Source organism: Spermophilus citellus, assembly GCF_964194105.1.
Source record: "Spermophilus citellus genome assembly, chromosome: 1".
Lineage (NCBI taxonomy): Eukaryota > Metazoa > Chordata > Mammalia > Rodentia > Sciuridae > Spermophilus > Spermophilus citellus.
The window spans coordinates 28,546,306-28,570,711 of NC_138182.1; the positions used below are offsets into that span (position 1 = coordinate 28,546,306).

Here is a 24,406-nt window from a genome sequence, read left to right on the forward strand (position 1 = left end):
TTGTGTTTTTATGCCAGTTCTAATTCCATCCCACGAGGAAACATGAACATGTGAGGAAACCTCTGGAAGTCGTAATTTATTTATTTATATATTTATTTATTTGGTACTGAGGATTTAACCTAAGGGCGATTTACCACTGAGCCACACTCCTAGCCCTTTTAAATTTTTGAGGCAGGGTCTCGCTAAATTGCTTAGGCCTCACTAAGTTGGAAATTGTAATAAATTTTATGGGCTATCAGGGCCCCCCAAACACAGCAGCAACTTCAGAATGCCAGAGTGCCCTGGTCACAATTAATAAGTAATGGCATGTGCAGTCATCACATAAGGAGGTAAGGCACAGAAACCACTGACTTGTCATAATAAACAACAGGTTTTAAAACCTTATGCTCATACTCCTTTGTGTACTCCCAATTCTCTGAATGAATATTGCAAAATACTTATATTAATTTTTAATTACACATCCACCATAGATGCATTTCAGGAAGACCGTCAACATGACATGGCAGCCTGTCCACAGTTTCTGAAAAAGCTGCTTGCTGAGGATTAGTCAAGTAGAAAAACCTGTGGCCACACAAGTGAGGAGAGGTGACCATGCCACCTGCCCTGTCTCAGAGGCACTCCGTTCACATGAGTGCATATTTAAGGCTTTCCATTCCCCTCTGAATTGGGATGGGAACTCAAAATGATTTCATCCCAGGATGTAGTTGGGTGAGGAAAATAACCATTTCCTTTTTATTTGGTTAAGGGAGGTACAAGTGAGATTTTTGAAAGGTCTTTGAAGGAGAAGATGGGTTGGCAGGATGGAGGGAAAAGTCATGTCAAGCAAGAAGTGTGTAGTTGGGAGTGATGGAAGCCAAGGAAGGGAGTGGCGAAGTGTCTGGCAAGAGCAGATGGAAGGGATTTCAAGAACTATCTACTGGAATGAAAGGGGAAGCCATGGGAATATCCGACAGCTTGCTTTCTGCTGTGGTGGGCCTGTTCTCCCCGCGCACACATCCCACATAGATGTGATTTTAAAAATTTCAGAGGCTGGGGCGCAGTTCAGGAGTAGATGTTTGTTTCAGCAGGTGCGATGCCCTGGGTTAAATCCCTAACACCAAAAATAAATGTAAATTTAAAAATCATAGATTTCCATGAATACTCATTGAGAACCCACCATATACAGAACACTGCCGGAGAAGGTTATGGGGAATAGCCAAGAAGCAGGAGCTGCTTTCCAAATTCATGTGATTTATGTAAATATACTCTATACTTAAAATATTTTTTCATGTATTTCCAAGTATATAACTGCATACATTTATTAATTTATAAATACACAGCTCTGTGGCTTTTTCATAACACTTTTCCACATTTATCCACATGGGATGTGGAAAGAAATTCTTTCCCATGTGTCTGAGCTTTATAAAATAGTAATGGGTCTATAATAGTGTGTCTGGTAGAAATATAATACAAGGCACATATGTAATTCCAAGTTCTTCAGTATCCAATTAAACAGTATTTATTATTGCTTTTATTTCATATTTTGCCATGTTTTTATTGGTGCACTTTAGTTGTGCATATCAGTGGGGTTTGATGTTACATATTCATACATGCACACAGAATAACAGCATAATTTGGCCAATATCACTTCTCAGTTATTTCCCACCTCCCTCCCTATCTCCCACCCTTAGTCCTTTTCCTCCACTGATTTTCCTTTAATTTTTAGGAGATCCATCCCCACCCTTGTATTCCTTTTTACTCCCTAGCTTCTGCATATGAGAGAAAACACATGACCCTTAACTTTCTGAGTTTAACTTATTTCACTTAACATGATGTTCTCTAGTTCCATCCACTTTCCTGCAAATGCCATAATTTTGTTTTTATTTATGGCAGAATAAAACTACACTGTGTATATATAACACATTTTCTTTACCCATTCATCCACTGATGGATACCTAGGCTGGTTCCATAGTTTGTCTATATGCTATAAACATATGCAGGTATCACTATAGTAAGACGACTTTAATTCTTCAGGATAAATACTGATCATGTGGTGGTTCCATGTCTAGTGTCTTGAGGAGCCTCCATACTGTTTTCCATAGTGGTTGTACTAATTTCTAATCCCACCCACAGTGTAAAAGTGTTTCTTTTTCTTCACATCCTCTCCAGCAGTTATTATTATTTGTTCTATTGATGGCTGCCATTCTGACTGGTGTGAAATGGAATCTCAGTGTAGTTTTGATTTGCATTTTCTTAATTCCTTTTGATGTTGAACATTTTTTCCATGTATGTGTTGACCATTTGTATTTCTTCTTTTGAGAAGTGTCTATTTAGTTCACATGCCCATTTATTAATTGGGTTGTTTGACTTTTTGATTCTCTGTCAGAAGAGTAGCTAGCAAAGATTTTCTCCCATTCTGTGGGTTCTGTGTTCACATTTCTAATTGTTTCTTTTGCTGTATAGAAGCTTTTGAATTTGATGCTGTCCCATTTATCAACTCTTGGCATTATTTCCTGAGCTTTAGGGGTCCTATTGAGAAAATCATTGCCTATGCCTAAAAGCTAGAGTGTTAAACAGTACTTTAAAACATCTTGAATTAATTTGAATAATTTATTTACCAATCCAGCATATCGAAAATTAATATTTCAACATGGAATCAGCACAAAAACTATTAATTAAATATTTTAACTTCTCTTTTGGGGGGACTAATTGCCTTCTACTAACTATGCTTAGTAGTAAATCTGACACTGAAGTTGTCATTCTGCCTTCTAGATTTATGAGGCCTCCTTTGAGTAAAACTCTCTAGATGAGCTAAAAAATTGTGTATGCACTTCTAAAATGATGCAATTTCAATTTCATTTTTTTTCATGTGTGCATCTGAATTCATCATCTTTGCAGAACAGTCTGGGTCTCAGGCTGCTTCACTTTTCCAAGGCCTCATGGCTAGATAGTGACAGAGACAGCTCTTGTACATGGTCTTATGGGTCCATGCCATCATAGGGTCTGCACTTTGCTTCATTTAAGTAGAGATGGGTCTCTGATACACTGCTTTGGACACTTAGATTCTTACCCCAAAGCAAGTCTGATATTTTTAATTCTCAAAAATATCAACAACCCAAAATACAAGATGGGGTTTGGAGAAAACATGATGTGGATTGAGCTATCTCAAAGAATCCTTCCTGGGTAGAGCAGGATCATGAGATGAGGGTGGTGGGGAAAGATATTTTCTTCAGTAATAGAAATCTGGCTCTGTGCTTTCTCCCTGTTTCTTTGTTGCATTTATAAAGGCCAAATTTAACTTGATAGAAAAACAAATATTATAGGCCTCAAAATAGTGGTGCTCTTGCTATGCACATTTCTATGTATAAATTTCTCCTTTTGATTTTCTTCTAAATAAAACTAGTAAAGATAATTTATAAGCATTTGGTACTGAGGTGTATGAGACACAGTGGCCCCCTTCTTATCTGTGGTTTCACTATCTAAAGTTTCAGTTACCCAGAGTCAATCACTGTCTGAAAATATGAATGGAAATTTCCAAAACCAATTTATAAGTTTTAAATCGCCATTCCAAGTAGTGTGATGAAATCTCTTACAGTCCTGCTCCATCCTGTCCAGAACATGAATCAACCCCTGTTCAGCGTATTCACACTTTATACTCGACCCACCCCGTGGCAGTTGAGATAGAAAACCCACATCCCTGTTACTTTTATTGCAGGATATTGTTATAATTTTTCTAGCTTATCGTTAATTACTGTGTTAACTTTAAGATGTGCCTGATTTGTATATTAAACTTTATTATAGGTATGTATGTATAGGAATAAACATGGTATACATAGGGTTTAGTACTATATGAGATTTCAGATATCCACCAGGACCTTTGGAAAGCACCCCCTGGAGGGGATGTCCTGTACTTTGATGAGTGGTTCCCTAAGATTTGTTTTATCCAGTTCTTAAATGCTGGTGGATTTTATGTACCTTCTTAAGGACTGGATAAAAGGGATGTGAATCAATTTTCTGTGCTCCTTCATAAAAATCATACTTTAAAGAAAAGGTTAATTCGTTTGTTGATAGATACCTGTGCTGGTTCCATAGTTTGGCTATAGTGAATTGTGCTTCTATAAATATGAATATGTATGTATCACCATACTGTGACAACTTTATTTCTTTAGGATAAATACTGAGAAGTGGTATAATTGAGTCATGAGTGGTTCCATTTTTACTCTTTTGAGGAACCTCCATACTGATTTCCATAGTGGTTGTACTAGTTTATAATCCCATGAACAGTGCGAAACTCTTCCTTTTTCTTCACATCCTCTCCAGAATTTATTATGGTTTGTATTCTTGATGGCTGCCATTCTAACTGGAATGAGATGAAATCTCAGTGTAGTTTTGACTAAGAGTTCTTATAAACTATAATCTTTATAAACTTATACAGAACAAGAGTTCTTTATGAACTATGGACACAAATCATTTATCATATGTACTTGTTGCAAATATGAGCAAAATTTTAAATTCTGATGAAGTTTAATGCATTAATTTTTTATGATTAGTGCCTTTTGTGACCTGTTTAAGAAATCTTTGCTTCCCTCAAGGACAAAAAGATTTTCTCCTGGTTTTGGAATTTTGGTGTTTTTTTTTTGTTGTTGTTTGTTTTTCTAGTTATATTTATAGTTTTTCTTTCACTTTTAGTTCTAAGATCTCAGATCTTTTTAAAATACATGATACAATGTGCAGGTTGAGGTTCAGTTTTTGCATACAGATGTATAGTTATTTCAGTATAATTTGTTGTTACTGATTTTCTAAGTTAAAATTGTTTAGAAATCGAATACTTCATGATTTGCCTTCTTGAAATTTGGTGAGACTTCCTTCATGACTACAGATAGCTTTTATCATATGAAACTAATATGTATCCTCTAATTGTTAGCTAAATGCTCTCTACATGTTCTTAGACCACATTTCTTGATATATCATTCAAATTTTGTATATCACTGCTGATTTGTATTCACTTTTTTACCAGTTACTGACACAGCTGTAATAAAACTTTCCAATGATTAAAAAAAGAAAAAAAAAGGTTGTTTTAAAGACTAGCAGAGCTTCATATTTGGAAATCTTGTTTTAAATGATGCTCCTAAGATATAAATAGTTGTTTACTCTCTTTCTAACTGTACTTACCTGGACACTCCAGCAAACCAGTCATTCAAAACTCAACTGTCACTGTCAGGTCTATTTTACTAAGTATTTAGATATTTTGAATGAAAATCTGTAAATCTTGCAGAATTTTTTTATCCATTATGGTTGATAGGGTGGCATCTTGAACATACCCTTTTTTTTTTTGTTTGGGGGGGGGTTATTTGAGAGATGGCTATAGGGCATATTAAAGGGTTCCAGGAGGTGTACTCTGAACTGAGTGGCACCACCTGCCTTTACTGTTGTTGTCATTCATTGGGTAAATGCTCTTTAGAATTCTTGCATTTATTAAGTGATCATTTTTACACATTGCCTTTTGATTTTCTGTGTCTAATTTGCTGAGGGTTTTAAAACCAAACCAAGAAAGCTCGCTTGAGTTGCATGTCAGAGACTCAGAGGGAGAACTTGCATTAGTCTAGGTGTGTAAAGTGCATGGATTTTGTGATACTGGAGCAGAGAAATGAAACCTACAAGGTTGTTTAAAGGTAAGAAACAAGTTAAGCACAGCATAAACAAACCCTAGGTATTTTTAGTTTACTTCCTGATTCTTCCTTATGTTTTTATTAGAGGTAAGGTTACTAGCTAGATCACTCTCTTCAAGGTGGTAACAGTTTTAAATGCCCCTGCGTGTTCCTCTGCCTGCAGAGTTTATTGGATTCTTAGTTAGGAAAGATTGAGTTAGGAAGGATACATAGAGAACTGGGGGGATGTCTATAAGCCAATAAGTGGAAATCATCAGAGAAAACCTTCTGGAGAAAAAGCACTTCAAGCATTTCTAGCACTTTGCTAACATCCATCTACTTCTGAGTTTCCCCTCCAGGCCTGGGTTAAGAGCACATGGTCACTTACCTAAGTTGATTCTTGGAGGTTTAAAGTGGGCCTCTGTGCAGGTTCAGGCAGTCTGTACCTAGTAAGCATGGCACACCTGGTTGGTAGAACACTGCTTTACCAGTGGCTCTCTTCCGGAGGCATGCTCCTGGTGCCAAAGCAAACCAGTATTTTCCTGGAGGTGCTCCTGGTAAACACTTTGAGGGTGCGTTTGTTTGCTGCGTGGGTCTTTAGGTAATGACTTGCTTGGCAAATGCCGCATGTGGCTACAAGGCTGTTTGAAAACCAGTAGTTACCAGCACAATGCCACATTGTCTTTTAAGGGCTCTCTGCCCTTGTCATGATTTCCAAGAGGCAGAGGCAAGGTTGTAGGTGATGTTTGTCCATGTTGTGCTCCATCTGGTTCCCGAAGGCAGCCTCAGAGGCCCCTTGGCCCTGAAAGATTTATTAATTTAAGTGAATGAATATATTCTGTGCTGTGCTATGTCATGGAAAAACAGTGAAAAGATAAAGTCCTTTTGGCACTGACATCTGTTGTTAATTGCCTTATTTCTATGATACCATTTTAACACTTGTATGTACTGCAGGTCTAGGAAGACTAATGTGATTATACAAATAAAATGTAACAATTTTATTATTGAAGTATGTCATCAACAACACAGAGACTAGTTCTGAAACCACAATTTAGAGTTTATAAGTTTATGGTTTATAAGACCAATGATGAAAAAAATAATGAAAATCATCAAGAGCTTACATTTCTTCTCACTTTGGGGTTTTGAATTGCATATGGAGTGTTATAGTGTGATTGTTTTAAATGTTAACTTTTCCTTCAAGCTGGAAAAATTTTCTTGACTTGGTATCTAAGTGATATTTCTTGCTTCCCATAAGGTAACAGGGTGGATAGACTCTACACTGAGGAGATGGGTGGAATCCAGTAGGTTCCGTTTACTGAGAGTAGATGCGTGAGAAAAGGGCAGCTGAGCATGATCTAACCTCTTTCTAAGTAGCTATCTGTTGGCCAGTGGTCCAAAGACAGCCCTTCCTAAAGGCAGTTACATGATTAAACACACACAGGAGTTTCCTTGCACCTTCTAAACCTGTGGTGGTGGAGGCATTGGCTTTGATTTTCATTTGCATTTAATAAATTTGCAGTCAAACTACAGATTACACAAAGCAGAAAGAAAATTTTTATGAATATCAGATTAACTGTTCAAAAAATCAACTTTAAAGTCATTCATTCAGTTAACATTTGAGGGTTACTAATGGAACTATCAATTAAATGTGCCAACAATCCAGTGTATTTTTAAAATTAAATGCAAATTACATTAGTATATTTAAAGTACATGATATTTGTATAGTATCATAGTGATAAGTGACTTATGAGTAGATTTCTCCCATTGTGAAGCTTGTCCCTTGAAATATCAAAACATTTCATTGTAATAATTAGGAATAGTGCTCTTTCTAAACCATGTTTTACTATTCTTTATATGTGTCTGTAGTATTAAATAGCATCATAATTCAGTCACGTCTGAATGAATTCAGATAGATCATCAAGAAATATATATTAATGATTCAAGATTCTGTAATACATGGCTCCCTTCAAGGTTCTTGAAATATGAAGAATTTTCTGTTTTTATCCTAAAATACTCTTAGGCTGCTGCCCTTTGTGAGTATTAAGTCTGCTCCTGTTGTTATCTGATTTTACCACCAGTGCAGGCATCAGCTGACAACTGTCTCGTCTTCATTTTGTCAGTGTGCCGGACTTTAGGATCCCTCAACCGTCCATAATCTGTTGCTTGTAATCTAATAAGCATTGAGGTTTGTGGGGACAAGGTTGTGAGAATTATGGTAAATGCAGGAGAAAATAGGGCCTAAGTAGCAATAGGCTAGATAAGGTAGAGAACATCAAAGAAATCACTGTCTGGAAGTCAGCTAAGTTTTAGATGTATGAAATTTCTGCATTAAAAAAAATTATTTGAGGGTGACTCTTAAATGCATACAAAGAAAAAGCTCTAGGTTACCACTGTTTAGACATTTCAATTCGTATTAAGGAAAGTACTGGAATAAATCTTACCACCTATAGTGACACTGGAGTCTGATTTGAACAACTCGGGGCAGTCTTTTTATTCTTTTTTCATCGCTCCTCCATGGAGATGCTCTTACCTACTTTTCAAGGTTACTGTGACATGGGTCTAATGAAATACTGTGTGGAAAAGGTCTCACCTAGTCTGAATCAAGTTCAGTGTCCCGTATAGGTGAGTTCATTCTTCTTTCATATTTCTTGCATTTCCTTTAAATGTTGTTCGGTAATCCATAAAAAGAAAGAAAAAAAAATAAAATGATAAAAGACTTTTTCCCTGTGTCTGACATTTGCTGGTCAATAATAGCACTAGAAAACCTGAGACTGACAAAGTCCACATTTTTAGTTGCCTTTCAACTCTAATTTAGATATAACAAAGCAGACTGAAAGCTGCTCCAAACACAGAGACACCTCCATAGGCACCATATTGTCTTAGAATTCTTTTTTACAGGCCGGTCATCCCAGCAGCTCCAGAGGCTGAGGCAGGAGGATCGTGAGTTTAAAACCAATTTCAGAAAGAAAATCCTAAGAGGTTATCTGTGGATTCAGATATCACTTAATCCTCTCCTTCTGAATTGCTAAGTTGTGGCTCAGCAGTAGAGTGCTCGCCTAGCACATGAGAGGCCCTGGGTTCCATCTTCAATACCACATAAAAATAAGTAAATAAAGATATTGTATCCAACTACAACTAAAAAATAAATATTCAAATAAAATAATTTTTTTTAAAAATGTATAAAAATATATTTATAAATCAGTGTTTCCCTTGTTAATTTTCCTTGGAGTCACCCTAAAAATGTAAACACTGGTTTTATGCATTTTTGTTGTTGCAGTACTAGGGATCAAACCCAGGGGTGCTTAAACAGTAAGTTCTTGAGGTTCTCACTAAATTACTGAGGCTAGCCTCAGATTTTTTTATCCTCCTGCCTCAGCCTCCAGTCTCTGGGATTATAGGCATAGGCCAGCATGCCCAGCTTGTTTTTCCTAAATGAAAAAGAAACATGTTAATAAGAGATAATTTAATAAACTCAACATTTTAAGCTGGGCAAGTAATGCACATATGTAACCCTGGCTACTTAAAAAAAAAAAAAAAACAATTTCAGCAAAAGCGAAGCGCTAAGCAGCTCAGTGAGATCCTGTCTCTAAATAAAATAAATAGGGGCTGGGGATGTGGCTCAGTGGTCGAGTGCCCCTGAGTTCAATCCCTGGTACTGCAAAATACCCCCCCCCCCAAATCCTTTAAATATAAACAGATGCCACATCACTACGGCAGTTCCCTCTTCAGAAAGGCATTCTAAGCCCAGAATGTGTGGGATGCAGGGGTGCCATGGGGCATCTGTGCTGGCTTTTTGCCTGCCAGAATCACTCTAAGTGTCCATTTTGGTAATTTGAACATTTTTTTCCTCCCTATGAACTGTTTCGGTTCATCGGCCAATTCTCCTTCCACACTGCTTTGTAATTCCAACCTCCACTTCTAAAGAAAAACCTTCAATTTTCCCAACTAAATCAAAAATAGAAATTTACCTGGGTTTCCCGCTCTTCACAGTTGTGAAGAGCTAGATTTTTCATTGATCCTTACAGAATTCTTCTGTCAGTGATAACACCACTGAAAGATCAATTAGTTACACTTTTATTTTGTTTTTAAGTAACTTTGCATTTTCTCTCTCCATCTCCTCATGGGCCTGCGCCGGCTCATCTAACAGAGGCTACACTTGGCTTCTTCTTGGAGTCTTATTCTTGGTTTTTATTGTCAACTGGGGCTGTGTCTTTTAAAATAATATGAGTCTAGATTTGAATCCAATCACTTTTCTGTGTGAGTTATGTCAACAGATGTTCCATGTGTCATTTTCCTTCAGGGTGTATCGTTTCTCACCAACTCTTGGCTTCAAACAGGAATTCTCTGCTGTTGGTTTTGTCTGTAAGAATATAAGCTGTCCAAAGCTGTTGGTGCTTGTGGCCAAGAGCCCCTAGCTCCCAACACAGCAGTTTATCACCCACCGAGTGTTATCGCTCCCCTTGCCCTTGCATTTCTCTGGGACAGGAACACAGCAGTAGCTCTGTGGGCTAGCACGTGTGTTCGGTATGCACGGACTGTTTGTGACGAACTGTGGGTCGGGCTCATGTTCCTGGAGTGCTTTGAGCAGCTTTACTAATCTGTCAGCATAGTATGTTCTTGTGGATAAATATAGACATACGGGCACTCTGCAACTTGTAGGTCACTGTCTTACTGTGCAGCTAAAAATTGTCCCGTTGGTATGAACAGTCTGCCCTGGGTGGAAGACCTGTTTTAGTTTGTCTTCTACTGTAGGTTTTTTGCAACCTGACTAAAAATACACCTTGCACCAAAAATATAAGAGCCCTACCTTGTGGCTGGAGACGTCTATGGTGGCAGTGAACAACGGGATCATGGAGGCCGTCATTATGTTTTTTTGCTTTGGAACCTAGTCTGTGTAGCTGTTCCAGACTGCTAGTTTGGGTGATTTTTCAAGCTCATGGAGATTACAACAGCCTGTTGGAGACGATCCTGTGTGATCAGCTTGATTAAAGGGCTTGGTAGGTATGAAAGGCTGTTGTGGTGTGGAGTGGGGAATTGGTTATTAAGCACTGAATGGGGGAGGATTGGCCCGAAGATTTCAATGGATGGGGGACAAGGGGAGAAGGTGCAGCTGCATGTGGAGATTGACTTAGATTGCCATTGCTTAGAGCCTGGGGTAATGCCTTTTAGGTCTTACATTTGGGATTATAATGTATGTGGGGTAAGATTTAGTCCTTTCTGTATCTGGGTCTACTAACTGCTGTGATGTAATGGAATTTTTCTGTGCACTCAACTTTCACTAAAAGATTTGGTATGACTAAGTTGGTAAGTTGCTGATGTGTAAAAACAGCGAGTGTGTATTTGGATAATAGTTTATATTATCAAATTTAATACTCCAGCAGAGGTAGGGTTTATGCTTGATTTCTTCTAAATATTGATGTAAGTATCCTCATTTGTTTGGTTGTAAACATGGCAATTGGCCTAAAGCAGTTTTTCCTTTGCTTTTGGCTTGGGCTCCTTCAACATTTAAAAACAAAATGTTTTTCTTTTTTGTTGATGGATTAAAGAACAGGACTGTATGTGTTAGCCAATGCTAAATGGGTCCAAACTGCATGCCCCTGGTCTTCCTTCATCAGAGGTCTAGCGGTTACATTAGTTCGAGTCTACCACTTTCAGCAATATTGTTCATCAGTTCCAGAACATGAACAGAAGGAAACACTCATGATGGAGTTCATTACATGCATCTCAGATATTGACTGTCTAACTTTCTATTTAATGAGTAGAAAAGTTGATTTGTAAGCATTAAAGGCACAACATATCGTTCTAATAGAGGAGAGACATTTTGTTTATTAAAGATGTGGGAGACTGAGTTTTTTGTTCATTACTCCCCTGCACTATCTTTAATGAAAATATGAGATACTAACATGTGATAGCATCTGGTTCTAGGAATCAAACCCCTATTAGTCACTATCTTGTCTCTTTTGGTAGAGTATGCTTTAAGGAATGATTTTCTTTTCTCAGTTTTTAAAAATGTCTAACAAACGTATAAGTTAAATGGTAAAACTTATGGCTTCAGATATTTAGAAAAATATGCTGCATCATGGTAGATTTGTGTGAAGAGCTTGTTATTTCTATCGTGTAGTATCTCTCAAAGATGTCATTGACCCTTGAAGTGTTTTTGGCTGAGCAGACCTCTCCCACGGTCCAACTGACTTGACTCCTTTTGGACTCAGTGACTTTCTTACTCATAATATTTAAACTACTTTTAGAAGAGATCGGTAACAACTAATCTGTTTCAGTGACTTGGTAGATCAACACCTTAGATTACAAACTTCTAGTAGACATGGAGTCAGCAAATTTTATGTAGTCATTATATATCTCCAAAACCATTTAAGAATTTCATAAAATCTAAATCATTTTATTAAAGCAACAGGCCTCTACATAATGAAGCCCATATTAACTTGAAATTTATTAAATAAAATACAAACCAGACCATGAAAGAATTCACTCATTCAGTTAATTCATTGCACATATGTTGATTGAGCTTATATTGTATGCAAAGCACTAGAAGTCCTTTGCATGCTATCAATGTTGGAAATGTTTCTGGTGTTATATACTGCATATATGGCATCTGTTTTACACATATGCATATGTATATTGTATAATTATATGTATATTTTTGTTTTATACTAGAATGCATATTGTAATGCATGTTGTACTTTTGTATCGCTATATAATTATATAGTATAAGGCATATTATATTAACAAAGGCGTATATAAGATTAGACTTTCCTGCAAATCACACCTCACATGATGTAATCCCCTAAGGGATCATGAAGGGGAATAGCTATAATTTCGGTCTTCAATATTTATTTGTCAAATTTGGTGTAGCTTCTAGCCTAGGGTAGTGGTGTACACCAGTAATCCCAGCTTCATGGGAAGCTGAGGCAGGAGGATCCCAAATTCAAAGCCAGGCTGGGCAACTTAGTCCGATCCTATCTCAAAATTTAAAAATAAATAACTTAAAGGCAGGGCCAGAGATGTAGCTCAGAGGTAGAGACCCCATGAGTTCATTTTCCAGGACTGGAAAATAGATAGATAGATAGATGATAGATAGATAGATAGATAGATAGATAGATAGATAGATAGATAGATAGATAGAATGTGTGTTTATTTCAGCAGCTGCAGGAACTGCCTTTGTGGCAGGTCCTCGCACACCTGGTCTATACAGTCATCTGTGTCCCTTTATGTTGTCGGGTCCCTGTGTGATGTGCCTACCAAGTCCACTCCAGAAGCACCTCCTCCGAGTTGTTTCACTTGCCTTCGATGCTTAACTTAAATATGGGCCTAATTAAATAGCTCAGGAAGCTGGTTTGTCATTTCTGGCAGGCCCCACAGAAGTCTGTGAATGACTGTGTTCCCCCCCCCCCCCAGCCTTTAGACCATGACACATTTTGCTCTGAGACCCAGAACATACACACACATTTGTAAACGCAGAGACTGAAAACAAAGGTGTTGTGAAGCAGGGCTTCCATGCAGGATGCTGGTACTCTGTTATTTTCTTTTCTCATCTTCTCTATTCTGTTTCATAAAAATCAGACTGAGCATCGCCTACTAAATTGGTCCCGTGGTTCAGTAACAGGCTACAACCTGCACTTTGACAAATTCTTCTTTAAAGATTCCATAAGCTGGGCATTTCCAATACAGCATTAGTCCCATTCTCAGAGTGACATGCTGATATCCTAGATATAATGTTCTATGTTATATCAAGGGAATATTGGTGCTGTGTATGGCAGAGGGCACTGCTTGGTTGAGAAGTAGCTCTCCTGGTAGTCCTGATGAGAACTTGGGTTGAATGTGGGACTTCCAAGCTGGAGACAGCCCATGACCTCTGCTTCTTCATGCTTCTTTTCTCCTTGGTGCAACTAACCTTTGTTGAGTCCTGAGACTTAAGCATAGTTCTGTGCCAGAAGGTGAGGATACAAGAAGAATAGAACAAACTCCTTGCCCTTGTGGCACCTAAGTGTAGATGTGGAGATGGATAGACAACACATGTGTCCTCCTGTCAGGCTGTGAGCAGGGGGAGGTACCAAGGAATGGCTGGCCAGAGCAGCCTCTCATAAAACTAGAAGGACGTGAGCAGGTGAGCCACCGAGGAGTTTCCGTTCCCCCTTGTATCATTCCCACCACCCTCTCTTCTGCCATGAAGCCTTCCCTGACTGCATCTATCATCAGTTATTTCTAGGACTCAGTGTCACTGTCACCATCCCAAAGAATCCAGAGCTAATGTCCCACAATCACAGATTGTCTCTCTTGCAGCAGGCTGTGTAGACCCCCACCCCCCATGCCCCCCACGCCCCCCACCCCTGGTGCAGGTCTGTTTCTGTGTGTTCTTTATGGAACAACTGTCTCCCCTCCACACTGCGGGCAGGAGTCATGCCTGTGGTCCTGCGGCAGATAGCTGATCGCTGAATAAATGAACAAGTGAATGAATGAATGAATGAATAAATGAACGATCTCATAAATTTCATGTGCTTCCACTGGCAGTTCAAGCTCACTGTTCATCCTTTGACTATTCAAACTGTGCCAGCTTGTGACTGAATATAGCAAGTTTTAAAAACCTTTCAAACCTTCTTTTAAAATCCATCTTTATAGTCTCCACAGAACTTTGCACACAGTGCCTTCTACATGTTAAGCCTGCCATGTCTAATGCATCGATTAGCTGACCTTTTGAGACCAAAAATATTTCCCAAGGGACCCAACTGTCCAGTAACACAAATGTGATGAAAGATGACGGTGTCACTGATACCTGCCTGCACTTGTGCTCGCTGTGTGTTGTAAATATAATCACTCTGGATCCTGCATCTCAGTCCAACATTCAACTTGGCTGTGGGATGTAGGACCCAGATCTTTCATGAATGCTCTTGACTCCTCAAACCCATGTGATTTGGTCTAGGTTACAGCTGGTGTCCAATTTTTTTTTCTTTTCTTTCTTTCTTTTTTTTTTAATTTGTTTTAATTAGATACACATGACAGTACAATGATCTTGACATATCGTACATTGGAATCAGATGGGGTATAATTTCTCATTTTTCTGAGTGTACAGGTTGCAGAATCACTTTGGTCATGCAGTCACGTATATACACACAGCAATCATAATGTCTATTTTATTCTGCTCTCCTCCTGCCATTCCCCACTTCCAATTTTCTATATAGTAATTTATTTTTTTTTTCAAATTGCAGTTCTACAGTAGCTTTTCTTCATTACTGCTTTTATAAGATAGACAACTTTTTATAAACAAATCTTATCTTTTTAAAAATAGTTGCTGTCTTATTGCATCCTGTCCAAGAAATCTCAGTCTAACTTTAAGGTCACAAAGATTTTTTGTCTTGTGTTTTCTTCTAAAAGCATTATGATTTTGGCCTTCTCATTTAGGTCTATGCTCTGGCCAATTTTTCAGTAAAAGTTTATATCGGTGAAAACGTTCCCAGCTTGTATTCCCCAATTTTTTTTTTTTTTTTAAAGAGAGTGAGAGAGGAGAGAATTTTTAATATTTATTTTTTACTTCTCGGCAGACACAACATCTTTGTTGGTATGTGGTGCTGAGGATCGAACCCGGGTCGCACGCATGCCAGGCGAGCGCGCTACCGCTTGAGCCACATCCCCAGCCCAGTAGCAAATCTTAATAAAGTTTTTTTTTGTTTGTTTGGTTTGGTTTGGTTTTTAATTAGATAACCACTCACGGGTTATCTTGTGCCCAGCCTAGAGTGTAGCACCCAGCTCTGAACGCTTCTGTCCCAAATCACCAAATACTAACATTTTTGACAAATGCTGATAACATTAAAGATCAGTGTAAGCAAATATGGCTAGAGTTGACCAAGTGTGAGCAGGGCCCTGTGAGCATATCTGCCATAGTGGAAGAAACCCTGAGTTTACTCTTCTGTCCCCTTACCTGACTTAGAGAGGTGTGACTTGGTCGGAGCAAAGACAAACTCATCTTTAGTTGCTGAGTTAGGGACAGTACTTCTGTTTTGTTTGTTTTATTTTTATATTTTATATTTATATTATTTTTTATATTTTTATTGGCGCATTATAATTATCCCAATTCATGATGCTATATTCATACATGTTTTTGACATCATTTGATCATTCTCATTCTCCAGAGCCTTTCCCTTTCCCCCTTCTCCTCCTCCCTCCTACACTTGCTTTAATGTGCTTATCTCTCTTCTATTATTATTTCTAAAATTAGTGCCTTGTAATTGTATATATAATTATAACAAAGGTTTCATCTTGGTATATTTGTACATGGACATAGTATTTTCTTATGAAACTTTTCAAACACAAGAGAAAAATATAGTCTCTCCAACAGTTTTCAAGATTTAGTCATATTCGGTTTACTGATACCTTTTTATTCTCTCCACTAAAGTATTTTGGATCAAATATAAACATCATTTCATTGAATCCCCTGGAATCAGTATGCATTTCAGAAAATATATTTTCTTACCTACCCACAATGCTATTATCACAGCCAACAAATTTAATATATCATCTAACATCCAATACACATTCAAACTTTTTTATTCTCATAAAATGTGTCTTCTAACAACTGGTTTGCTGGAACCAGGAGTCAAATCAGGCCCACACACTACATTTGATTGTTGGTCTCCTGAGCGTCCTTAAATCATCCTCTCCCTTTTTATCTTTTCCATTAATTTTGTAAAAATCAGTGCCACTTTTTATAGAATGAACTTAATTCTGAACTCTGTCTCTTGCTTCCTTGTGGTGACATTTAACCGTTCCCATTGATTCTTGTGCGAGGATGTCAGCTCTAACGTTTTGAAAGCTTGATGAATGTGCACACAAGGTGCCATATATAGACCCCTCCCTTCCCTAATGCCAAAGGCATCCCCTTCTTTTCCTAGGGGACTGAAAGCTTTGCTGTCATTCCCAGGGGTACATGGCCAACAGTTTTGAGTGTTTGAGTACAAGGATTCTACCAATATCCTGCCAACGTATAGGGAGTTTTGAGAAAGCTCCTTTTATCAGTAATCTAAAACAGTGTCTTAAATACCTTAATCATTTTAACATCGTGTCAGGGAATAAGTCATGCGTGTTTTCTTTGTTGGGAAGTGGATGAGAGAGAATCGCACATCCATTTGTGTGAGACGTGGGGTCTTCTTTCTGTTCCAGCCAGCACCTTCCAGGCTCCCACCTCCGTATTCCTCTCATGGTAGGTGCAGCCATCTTTTAATTTGTGTTGTCCCTCCAAAAAGCCCCGTTTTTAAAATCATCTTACACAGCAACATCAGATCATCATTCTTCCTAGAAACCCTCTGGTTCTCGTTCCTTCCAAATAAAGTCCACTCTCATTGACTTGCCATTTAAAACCTTCCTTCTAAGAAGAATTAAAAACCTACATTTCTTAGGACTTAAGGGCTTCAGGTTTTTGCAACCCTCCTGGGTTAATATTTCATCCACACCAACACCATATAGTGGTTGGCTGAATTCTTCTCAATTAGTATTAAGTAAGCACAGTTATCTAGTTAATGGGACCAGGTGCTGTGCTGAGTGCTTGGGATAAAGACAAGACATAGTCCTGTTCATAAGGACACCCCAGTTTCTTGGCAAAGATAGTCTGAGCATGTATGCTAAGATGGGGAGGTTGGTGAGAAGGTGGTTAGAGGAAGGGTGGGACAGACTTAACAGATGCCACCATGTACCTGCTCTTCCCTCTGCCTCGGCTGCCCCTTTCCCACCTCCATCCAGCAGAATCTACCTGTCCTTTAAGACCTAGGTCAGCTGCTACCTATTCCACGGTGTCTGTCTATTCAGTGGCCAGAAGAGAGACAGTCTAACGACAGGGATTTTGAAATGCCCGCACTCCATATCTGATATCTTTTTAAAGACAATTTAATGTTAAAATGAGTCTTGAGTTTATAGTCAGGAATACATACAGCCTGCAGTGAGGGGGTTTCCAGTCTTAGATGGTAAATGACACCAGAGAAGTGGAGGTAGAACTGGAAAGGCTGGGATTTGTAAGGCTTTTCTCTGTAGAGACGATAAATGACAGAACCTCACTAATGCGTATTAATTCAAGGGAAGGTGAATGTTCAAGTCATGGAAGTTTAGAGTCGGTGGTACATTTTCAAAAGTGCCTGTTTTTATACAGTCATGGAATATTGGAGCTGAAAAGCATAATCTACCTCAGCCTCCTAAAGAATACCAGCCAGGTAAGTGTGACATAAAGAATCCCAAAAAAGAATCACCGTAAAGGACCCCGAAGCACATTTGGCTCCTCGTTCAGTGCTCTTTTTCATTAACTTCATTAGTGAACAAAACATCAGTTTTGTTGTAGACAAATGAAATTGAAAACAATTTTATTAACTGGATTTCTGAGCTTTCCTATTTGTTTACATCTGGGGTCAGTGTGAGAGCCCTGGCATTGCCAGGAGTTGGTTAGAGTCTCCAGGCCCATCCAGGCCCTCATCCTGAACCAGGGACCCACCTTTCAGGCAAATCCAATGTGCCAAAGATTCTCAACACCAGCGAGTCTCATTGGAAGTCAGCAAACTTTCTTTTAAAAGTTAACATTCCAAGAGCTGGGATTGTGGCTCAGCGGTAGAGTGCTTGCCTGGCACCTGTGAGGCCCTGGGTTCAATCCTCAGCACCGCATAAAAAAATAAATAAATAAAATAAAGGTATTGTGTCCAACCACATCTAAAAAATAAATACAAAAAAAGGGTTAACATTCAAAAACTCAAGACCTTTTCCAACAGTATTCATAAATTCTGAGTTCATGGAGTCCTCAAGTTAATGAGATTTAGCTGCATAAAATGAACAAGTAGAAAAAGGAAATATAAAGAAGAAACTGAGAGACACACAGGAGAGGAGGGACACATGAATGAGAGCAGTTTGTCAGTTCTGTGGGGGAGAAAAAAGGAAGTTGAAATTCAGGATTATCCTGCCTCTAGCAGGTTATCCGATCTACTTTTCATGAGAAAGGACCTTGAAATGTCAATGTAACCTCATTTTCCTTTGCTTACAGATCTTGGCAGACATTCTTTCAGGCTCTGATGACAGTACCTACTTTGAAAATCGGGGGAAAGTCTGTGTAATTGCATCTTAGCAGATGACAGACACTTAGAAAAGAAATCACTGAAGTGTTACTGTCATTTCTCTAAGATAAAATACTAGGAGGCAAAGGAAAGGAGAAAAGCAAACAGGGCAGAGACTTGATGCTAACTTTGTCTTTACTGAGCTGCTTAATTCTCTTCAATTCTTGGGGAGACCCAAGATAGCAGTGGTTTTTAGAGAGATGAAAGTCAACAAGCCCTGGGCCTTCCAGCACACCTGCTTCTCTCTCCAGAGTACCTAGGGAAGAACAGTGTGTGGGCTTTTCTAAGGTATGTGGTCGATCAGATTCCAGGTGCTTTTCTGGATCCTCCATGTTTGGTCCTCATTTGTACAGTGGTCTTTGCCAAAGTCCCTGCAATTGCTAACATGTGCCATTTGTTTTATTTATTGGGTAGTACCACAGTACTGGGGACTGAACCCAGGATCATTATACCCCTGAGCTACATCCTCAGCCCCTTTTTATTTTATTTTATTATTATTTTTAAATTTTGAAACAGGGTCTCGCTAAATTTGTAAGACTGGCCTCAAACTTGCAATCTTCCTGCCTCTGCTCCCAGTTGCTGGACATACGAGCAGGCACCACCGTATGATACATGGTCATTTTAATTAAAGAGGTCAGACAGCTTGGTGGGAAGGGAAGGACCTTCGTGGCTTAAAGATATGCTAGTCTTTCTAGAAAAGTCTCCAGTGGTGCAGGAGACGGAAACCAGGGCCTCACGCTTGCCACCCAAGCACACTTCCACTGAGCTACACTCCCCACCCACCACACTTATTTTTTTATCCTTCTTTGAAGTCACAAAAGTAGCTTATGCCAGAGCAAATCACAAGGATGAGGGGACTTATTTTATTTTATTCAATCTTCATCATAAGCAGCTGATGGGAAAAAACAAGGTAGAAATCTTGCCTGATGCCATTATACCAGTGAAATGAATGAATAACAAAAATGGAGTATATGTATACAATGGAATATTACTCAGCCTTTTAAAAGAAGGAAATTCTACAATTTGCAGCAATATGAATGACCCCTGAAGACATTAAGCTCAGAGAAATTAACCAGCTACAGAAGGATAAATATTGTATGATTCTACTCATAAGTTACCTAAACCAGGCAAATCATAGAACCCAAGAATAGGATGGTGCTTGGCAGTACTGGGAATGAACCCGGGGGTTAGGGGAGGGAATTCTGAGCCACATCCTCAGCCCCTTTTTTATTTTGAGACCAGCGGGGAAAGAAAATGGGCAGTTGCTAATCAGTGGCTGTGATATTGTTAGTTAAGCAAGCTGAATAAGCTCTGATGACCTGCTGTACAATATGGTGCTTATAGTCAATAATTATGTATCTTATACCTAAAATAAGAGAGCAGACCTCATGTTTAGTTGTCTTATCATAATAAAATAAATACATTTTTTTCAGAAAAGATTGGATAATGTGGAATGTTTACAAGATACGTTGTCATGCAGACACAGGCTTGGATCCTGAGTTGATTGCTTTGTGACCTTGGGAAAGTCATTAAGCCCCCTGAACCTATATGATCTCACTTTTAAGAAAGCAAATTGTTAGGGTATGTCAAATTAGGATTATATTGAAGATTAAAGATACCAGTTTTTCTGGAGATGTCTTGTGGATCCTAAAACTATACAATTTGAGAATTGTAGGAGAATTAAATAGTGTGAGAGAAAGGAGGCATGTATTTAATCCATAAAAACAGAGTTACATTGTACATTATCAGAATTTTATGGAAACTAATTAAAACAGAACTTAATGTGCCTTTGGATATATTTTTCTTCTAGAGCCAAAATTATTTCTGGTTATTTTTTTTTACCTGACTTTATTCTTTCCTTGGCCTACTTTAAATTAAGAAAATAATTTACAAGTCATCCGTCACTTTGTTAAGCAACCTTTTTCTGATGCTCAAACTAATTGTTTCTTCTTATCCCAACATTTTTCATTTCTTAATACAACTGTTCCGAGGAAAATAACTCTTCCTATCATGTGTGGAGAATGTTTTCTTTTTATCCTAATGACTTCACATGACTTTGTAGGTTTCTAGTCATTTTGAGTATTTGCAGTACCTTTTAGCATGCCATTTCTTAAGCACGCTCATAAATACATTAGTGGACAATTTGTTATTGTTGTATACACAGTGTGACATGTTCTCATGGTAGCTGCGTCATCCTTGGTTTATTATGTTTTATGAAATGTTCCTGTAATACCAGTAAATAAAATCAGTCTTACAGGAAAAGAGGGACTTGGGAAAGTGGTTCCAAGGAAAGATGCCAGTTATCAATAACAAATAGGGTTCACCCTCAGCACCTGCAAAACGAAAAAGTTACTTAGAACTGGCAGAAAGAATAATTTTATATCCAACTGTGAGTAAAGAAATCTCATAAATTTACTCCTTTGTTGAAAGGCAAGTTTACATTGTTCTCTGGAAAGAAAATTTGCTTAATCAGATCCACATTTCTAGGAAGAAGACCTACCGCATACTATGTTGGAGGCATTTTTAAAATTAAAAATAAATAAATAAAGGAAACCATCTTCTATTCCAAATGTTCAGTCAGATTCCAGTAAGGGGAGCATCAGAGACAGCATTGGGTGTTTTGAACAACTGGGCGTGTGCTTATCTGTCTTTGCAAACTGGTGAAAACAGGTAAAAGTACCTCTTTTCTAAGGCACTTACTTGGTGAAGGGAGATGTGGAAACCATGTGTCTGTTGGGCATTTTGATTCATGCCCATCACAGGCTGGCTGAAATGCTCATCTCCACCCACACTGGACACAGACAGGGGTCAGACCAAAGGGGTGGATCAGAAGAGCAGACCTGCACCAGCCCAGTGGGTTTCTTTGAATTCAGGAATATTTTGAGCTTCCATTCCCCTCTGTGGCAACCACAGATCACAGCATCGGAAAGCCCTCAGGCAGGTATAGAAGAGCAGGTTCCTCTAGCCACTTATTCTGTTTAATTTTTCTTTTAGAACTTTTGCAATCTGACACAGTGTGTGTGTGCATACATAGGAATCGGCTGATCACTGCCCTGCCTCTGGGCAGTGTAACAGGCTCTATTGGCTGCCGTTTTCCCAGCACCTAGAACAGTGCCTGACACCTCGGTACTCAGTAAGTAAATAGTGTTAGAAATGAGGGCGTGAAAAGAATGATACCCTCTAGTAAGAGATGGAAATACTTTTCTGAAAATCTGACCAAGAAAACCAGTGGCTTTCCTATCTTATCCACTTCCACCTTTAGCCTCTGGGGCTCTTGTAGGAGGATACCCAGGTTGGCATTTTCTTTCTGTCCAGTGTCATAATGAAAATGTAACTGAACTACAAATTATGGAGGGGAATTTTTCTTGGTGCTGAGATCAGAAGGTTAGACATTCCTGGAAATGGGGGTAACTTAGGGAAATTGTACCAGGGACCTGAGAGCAGGCAGCCTGCAAGTGAAGCATTTAATCAGTGAAATTGGGGAGAAATGGAGTCACGTTCAGAGGTCATCACCTGTGGCCAAAAATAGAGCTAATAAAGAGGAAAAAAATGGAGCCTAAACCAACTTTGTGTAGATAATGGAGTAGATCCTGCTTGATAGAAAATGTGGAGACCCAGTAAAAAAGGGAAAATATCTAAAACAATTCAGAAAAAGACAAGTGGGAACAGAATTTGGAATAAAAATAATAAAAGATATTAATCAAAAAAAAAGGAAGAAGAAGAAGAACATTAACAAAACAACACAATGCAATGGAGAGAAAGTCCAAGATTAAAATGTACATAAGAAAACAGAGAAAGGAAATTTTGAAAGGGGTACGTAACTAGAGACCTAATTAATGTGTGAAAATTCTATCCTTCCTTTCCACCCACCTCAGCCCCATACCAGGAACATTCATTTCTAGGCATCTTGAGCTGTTAGGTGAAAATTGAAAAATGGAATGAAGAAAGAAATGGGAATGAAGTGAGATGGAGTCAAAGCTAAGAAAATTCATTGCATGGATGCTTTTGAGCTGTACCCTTCAATATGGCTAAGATGATGAATTTTGTTATGTGTACTTTATCCCAATTAAACAGAAATAAAATAGATAAAAATCCTCATGTGCAATAAATTTAAGTGAGAGAGGTTTTTAAAACAACAAATTAAAAACTGTTCCTTCAACAAATTTTTGGAAGGAGAAGGTGTGATGTAGATGACCTTCCAGGACACTTTCATTGTGAGGGATCCATATTTCAAGAGACCCTGTGGTACAGGAAACTGACCCTGTCCTCTTGGAACAGTAAGGTGACTGTGGAAACCAGAGACCCTACAATGGCAGGTGAAGGCGGGAATATTGACCAGGACCCTGAAGCTGGGAGGATTTGCTTGCCAAGTTGGGTTGAAAGGAAGGACAGCATCCCAGGTAGAGAGGAGCAGACTCCAACCATCACAGCCTGCATTTGCAAAGCTCAAAAGTGGAGCAGAAGTATTGGCTGTTCCTGCATCCGTGTCTTATATTATTTGGTTTTATTTTTCAATCAAAAATAACTTTTAGTTAAAATTTGGATCTAGGAAGAAAGAGGTTGAATTCTTGAGAGCTGGATTCCTGGGGACAGTAAGTTTATACCTTTTGTACTTTTATCTTTCCCCCTCCTTGGCCTTACCTGTCTGTACAGGGACTCAGAGTCACCATCCACCATGAATATTAATCATGGCCGTGTGCCTGATGGAGCCAGCAGCCATCCAAACCTGTGGGGCCATCAGATTCAGGCAATTTCCTCTGGTGACTTTCTGGATAATGACATTTCCTTTTCATCTTTTCTTTCTTGGGTTGCTTGAGTTTCTACCTGTAGCAAGTTACACCCTTCCCTTATAATTTTCTGCTTCCAGACTATTGTGACCTTAGAAATTAGACAAATGATTGGAATTTGAGTTCCCAAGGGAGGGGCTAATGATTTGGGGGTTTTTTTCCCCTAATGGTGATGTTTAGACGAGGGTGGACTTTGTGGCTCAGTTTTGATGATTAGAGAACCTGAATTTCCTAGTTCTCAGATAGATCGTCACCAAATAAGTAATTTATTGACAGGTACCATGTCGTGTTTCCTTTTGAAAATTATACCGACTAAGGGTAGGATTTATCAGGAATTAATTGTGGTGAGAGGAAGAGGGGTTACTGAAACTTGGGAGTGGATGCAGTTCAAGGACTCTCACTCCATCACACTTTCTCTGTGTCTCCATCTTCCCCAGCCCATCTGCGTGGGACTTGGAGGGAAGGGTGCCATCACTTTGATTCTGCTGTGCCTGGCTTGAGACCCAGCTGCGCTGGGATAGTTCCAGCTCACTCGGGAACTATGTGCACAGACTTTTGTACTCACAAAGACATCTGGCTTTGAAATACAGGTGGATAATGTTTTTTATGATAGCAATGAATTGGTACTTTGGCCTTTTATACAGAAGATTTATCTGAAAGGTATTCTTGTGTCTGAATTTCAGCTATCAGGTTCAAAATATGGCTTTGCAGGAGGACTGCCAGAGGTCACTGTCATGAAAATCCTCACTAGAGTTATGACATTTTGTCCCAGGAGTCTTGTAATTATGGATCGGGTCTCCCAATTGTATTTTACATCAACTCAATTATTGCTGCCATCTAGAAGTGGTTTCAACTCTGTGGAAAACCAAAGATAGTAAGAAGTTGTACTCCAAATAGA

At 38.7% G+C, this 24,406-nt stretch overlaps 1 protein-coding gene across 8 annotated transcripts in view; it reads left to right on the plus strand.

Annotated features, from left to right (window-relative positions):
• Positions 1 to 24,406, plus strand: part of FRY (FRY microtubule binding protein) — a gene marked incomplete at its 5' end in the record, with an annotated part of 420,839 nt that overhangs the window by 198,277 nt on the left and 198,156 nt on the right. The window contains one exon of one of the 8 annotated variants that reach the window (XM_081286094.1): positions 10,279 to 10,624. The exons of the other annotated variants lie outside the window; for them this stretch is intronic. Within the exon in view, the coding sequence (XP_081142220.1) occupies positions 10,564 to 10,624 (61 nt within the window). Of the gene's footprint in view, positions 1 to 10,278; positions 10,625 to 24,406 lie in introns of those variants that run through there. 8 annotated transcript variants of the gene reach the window in all.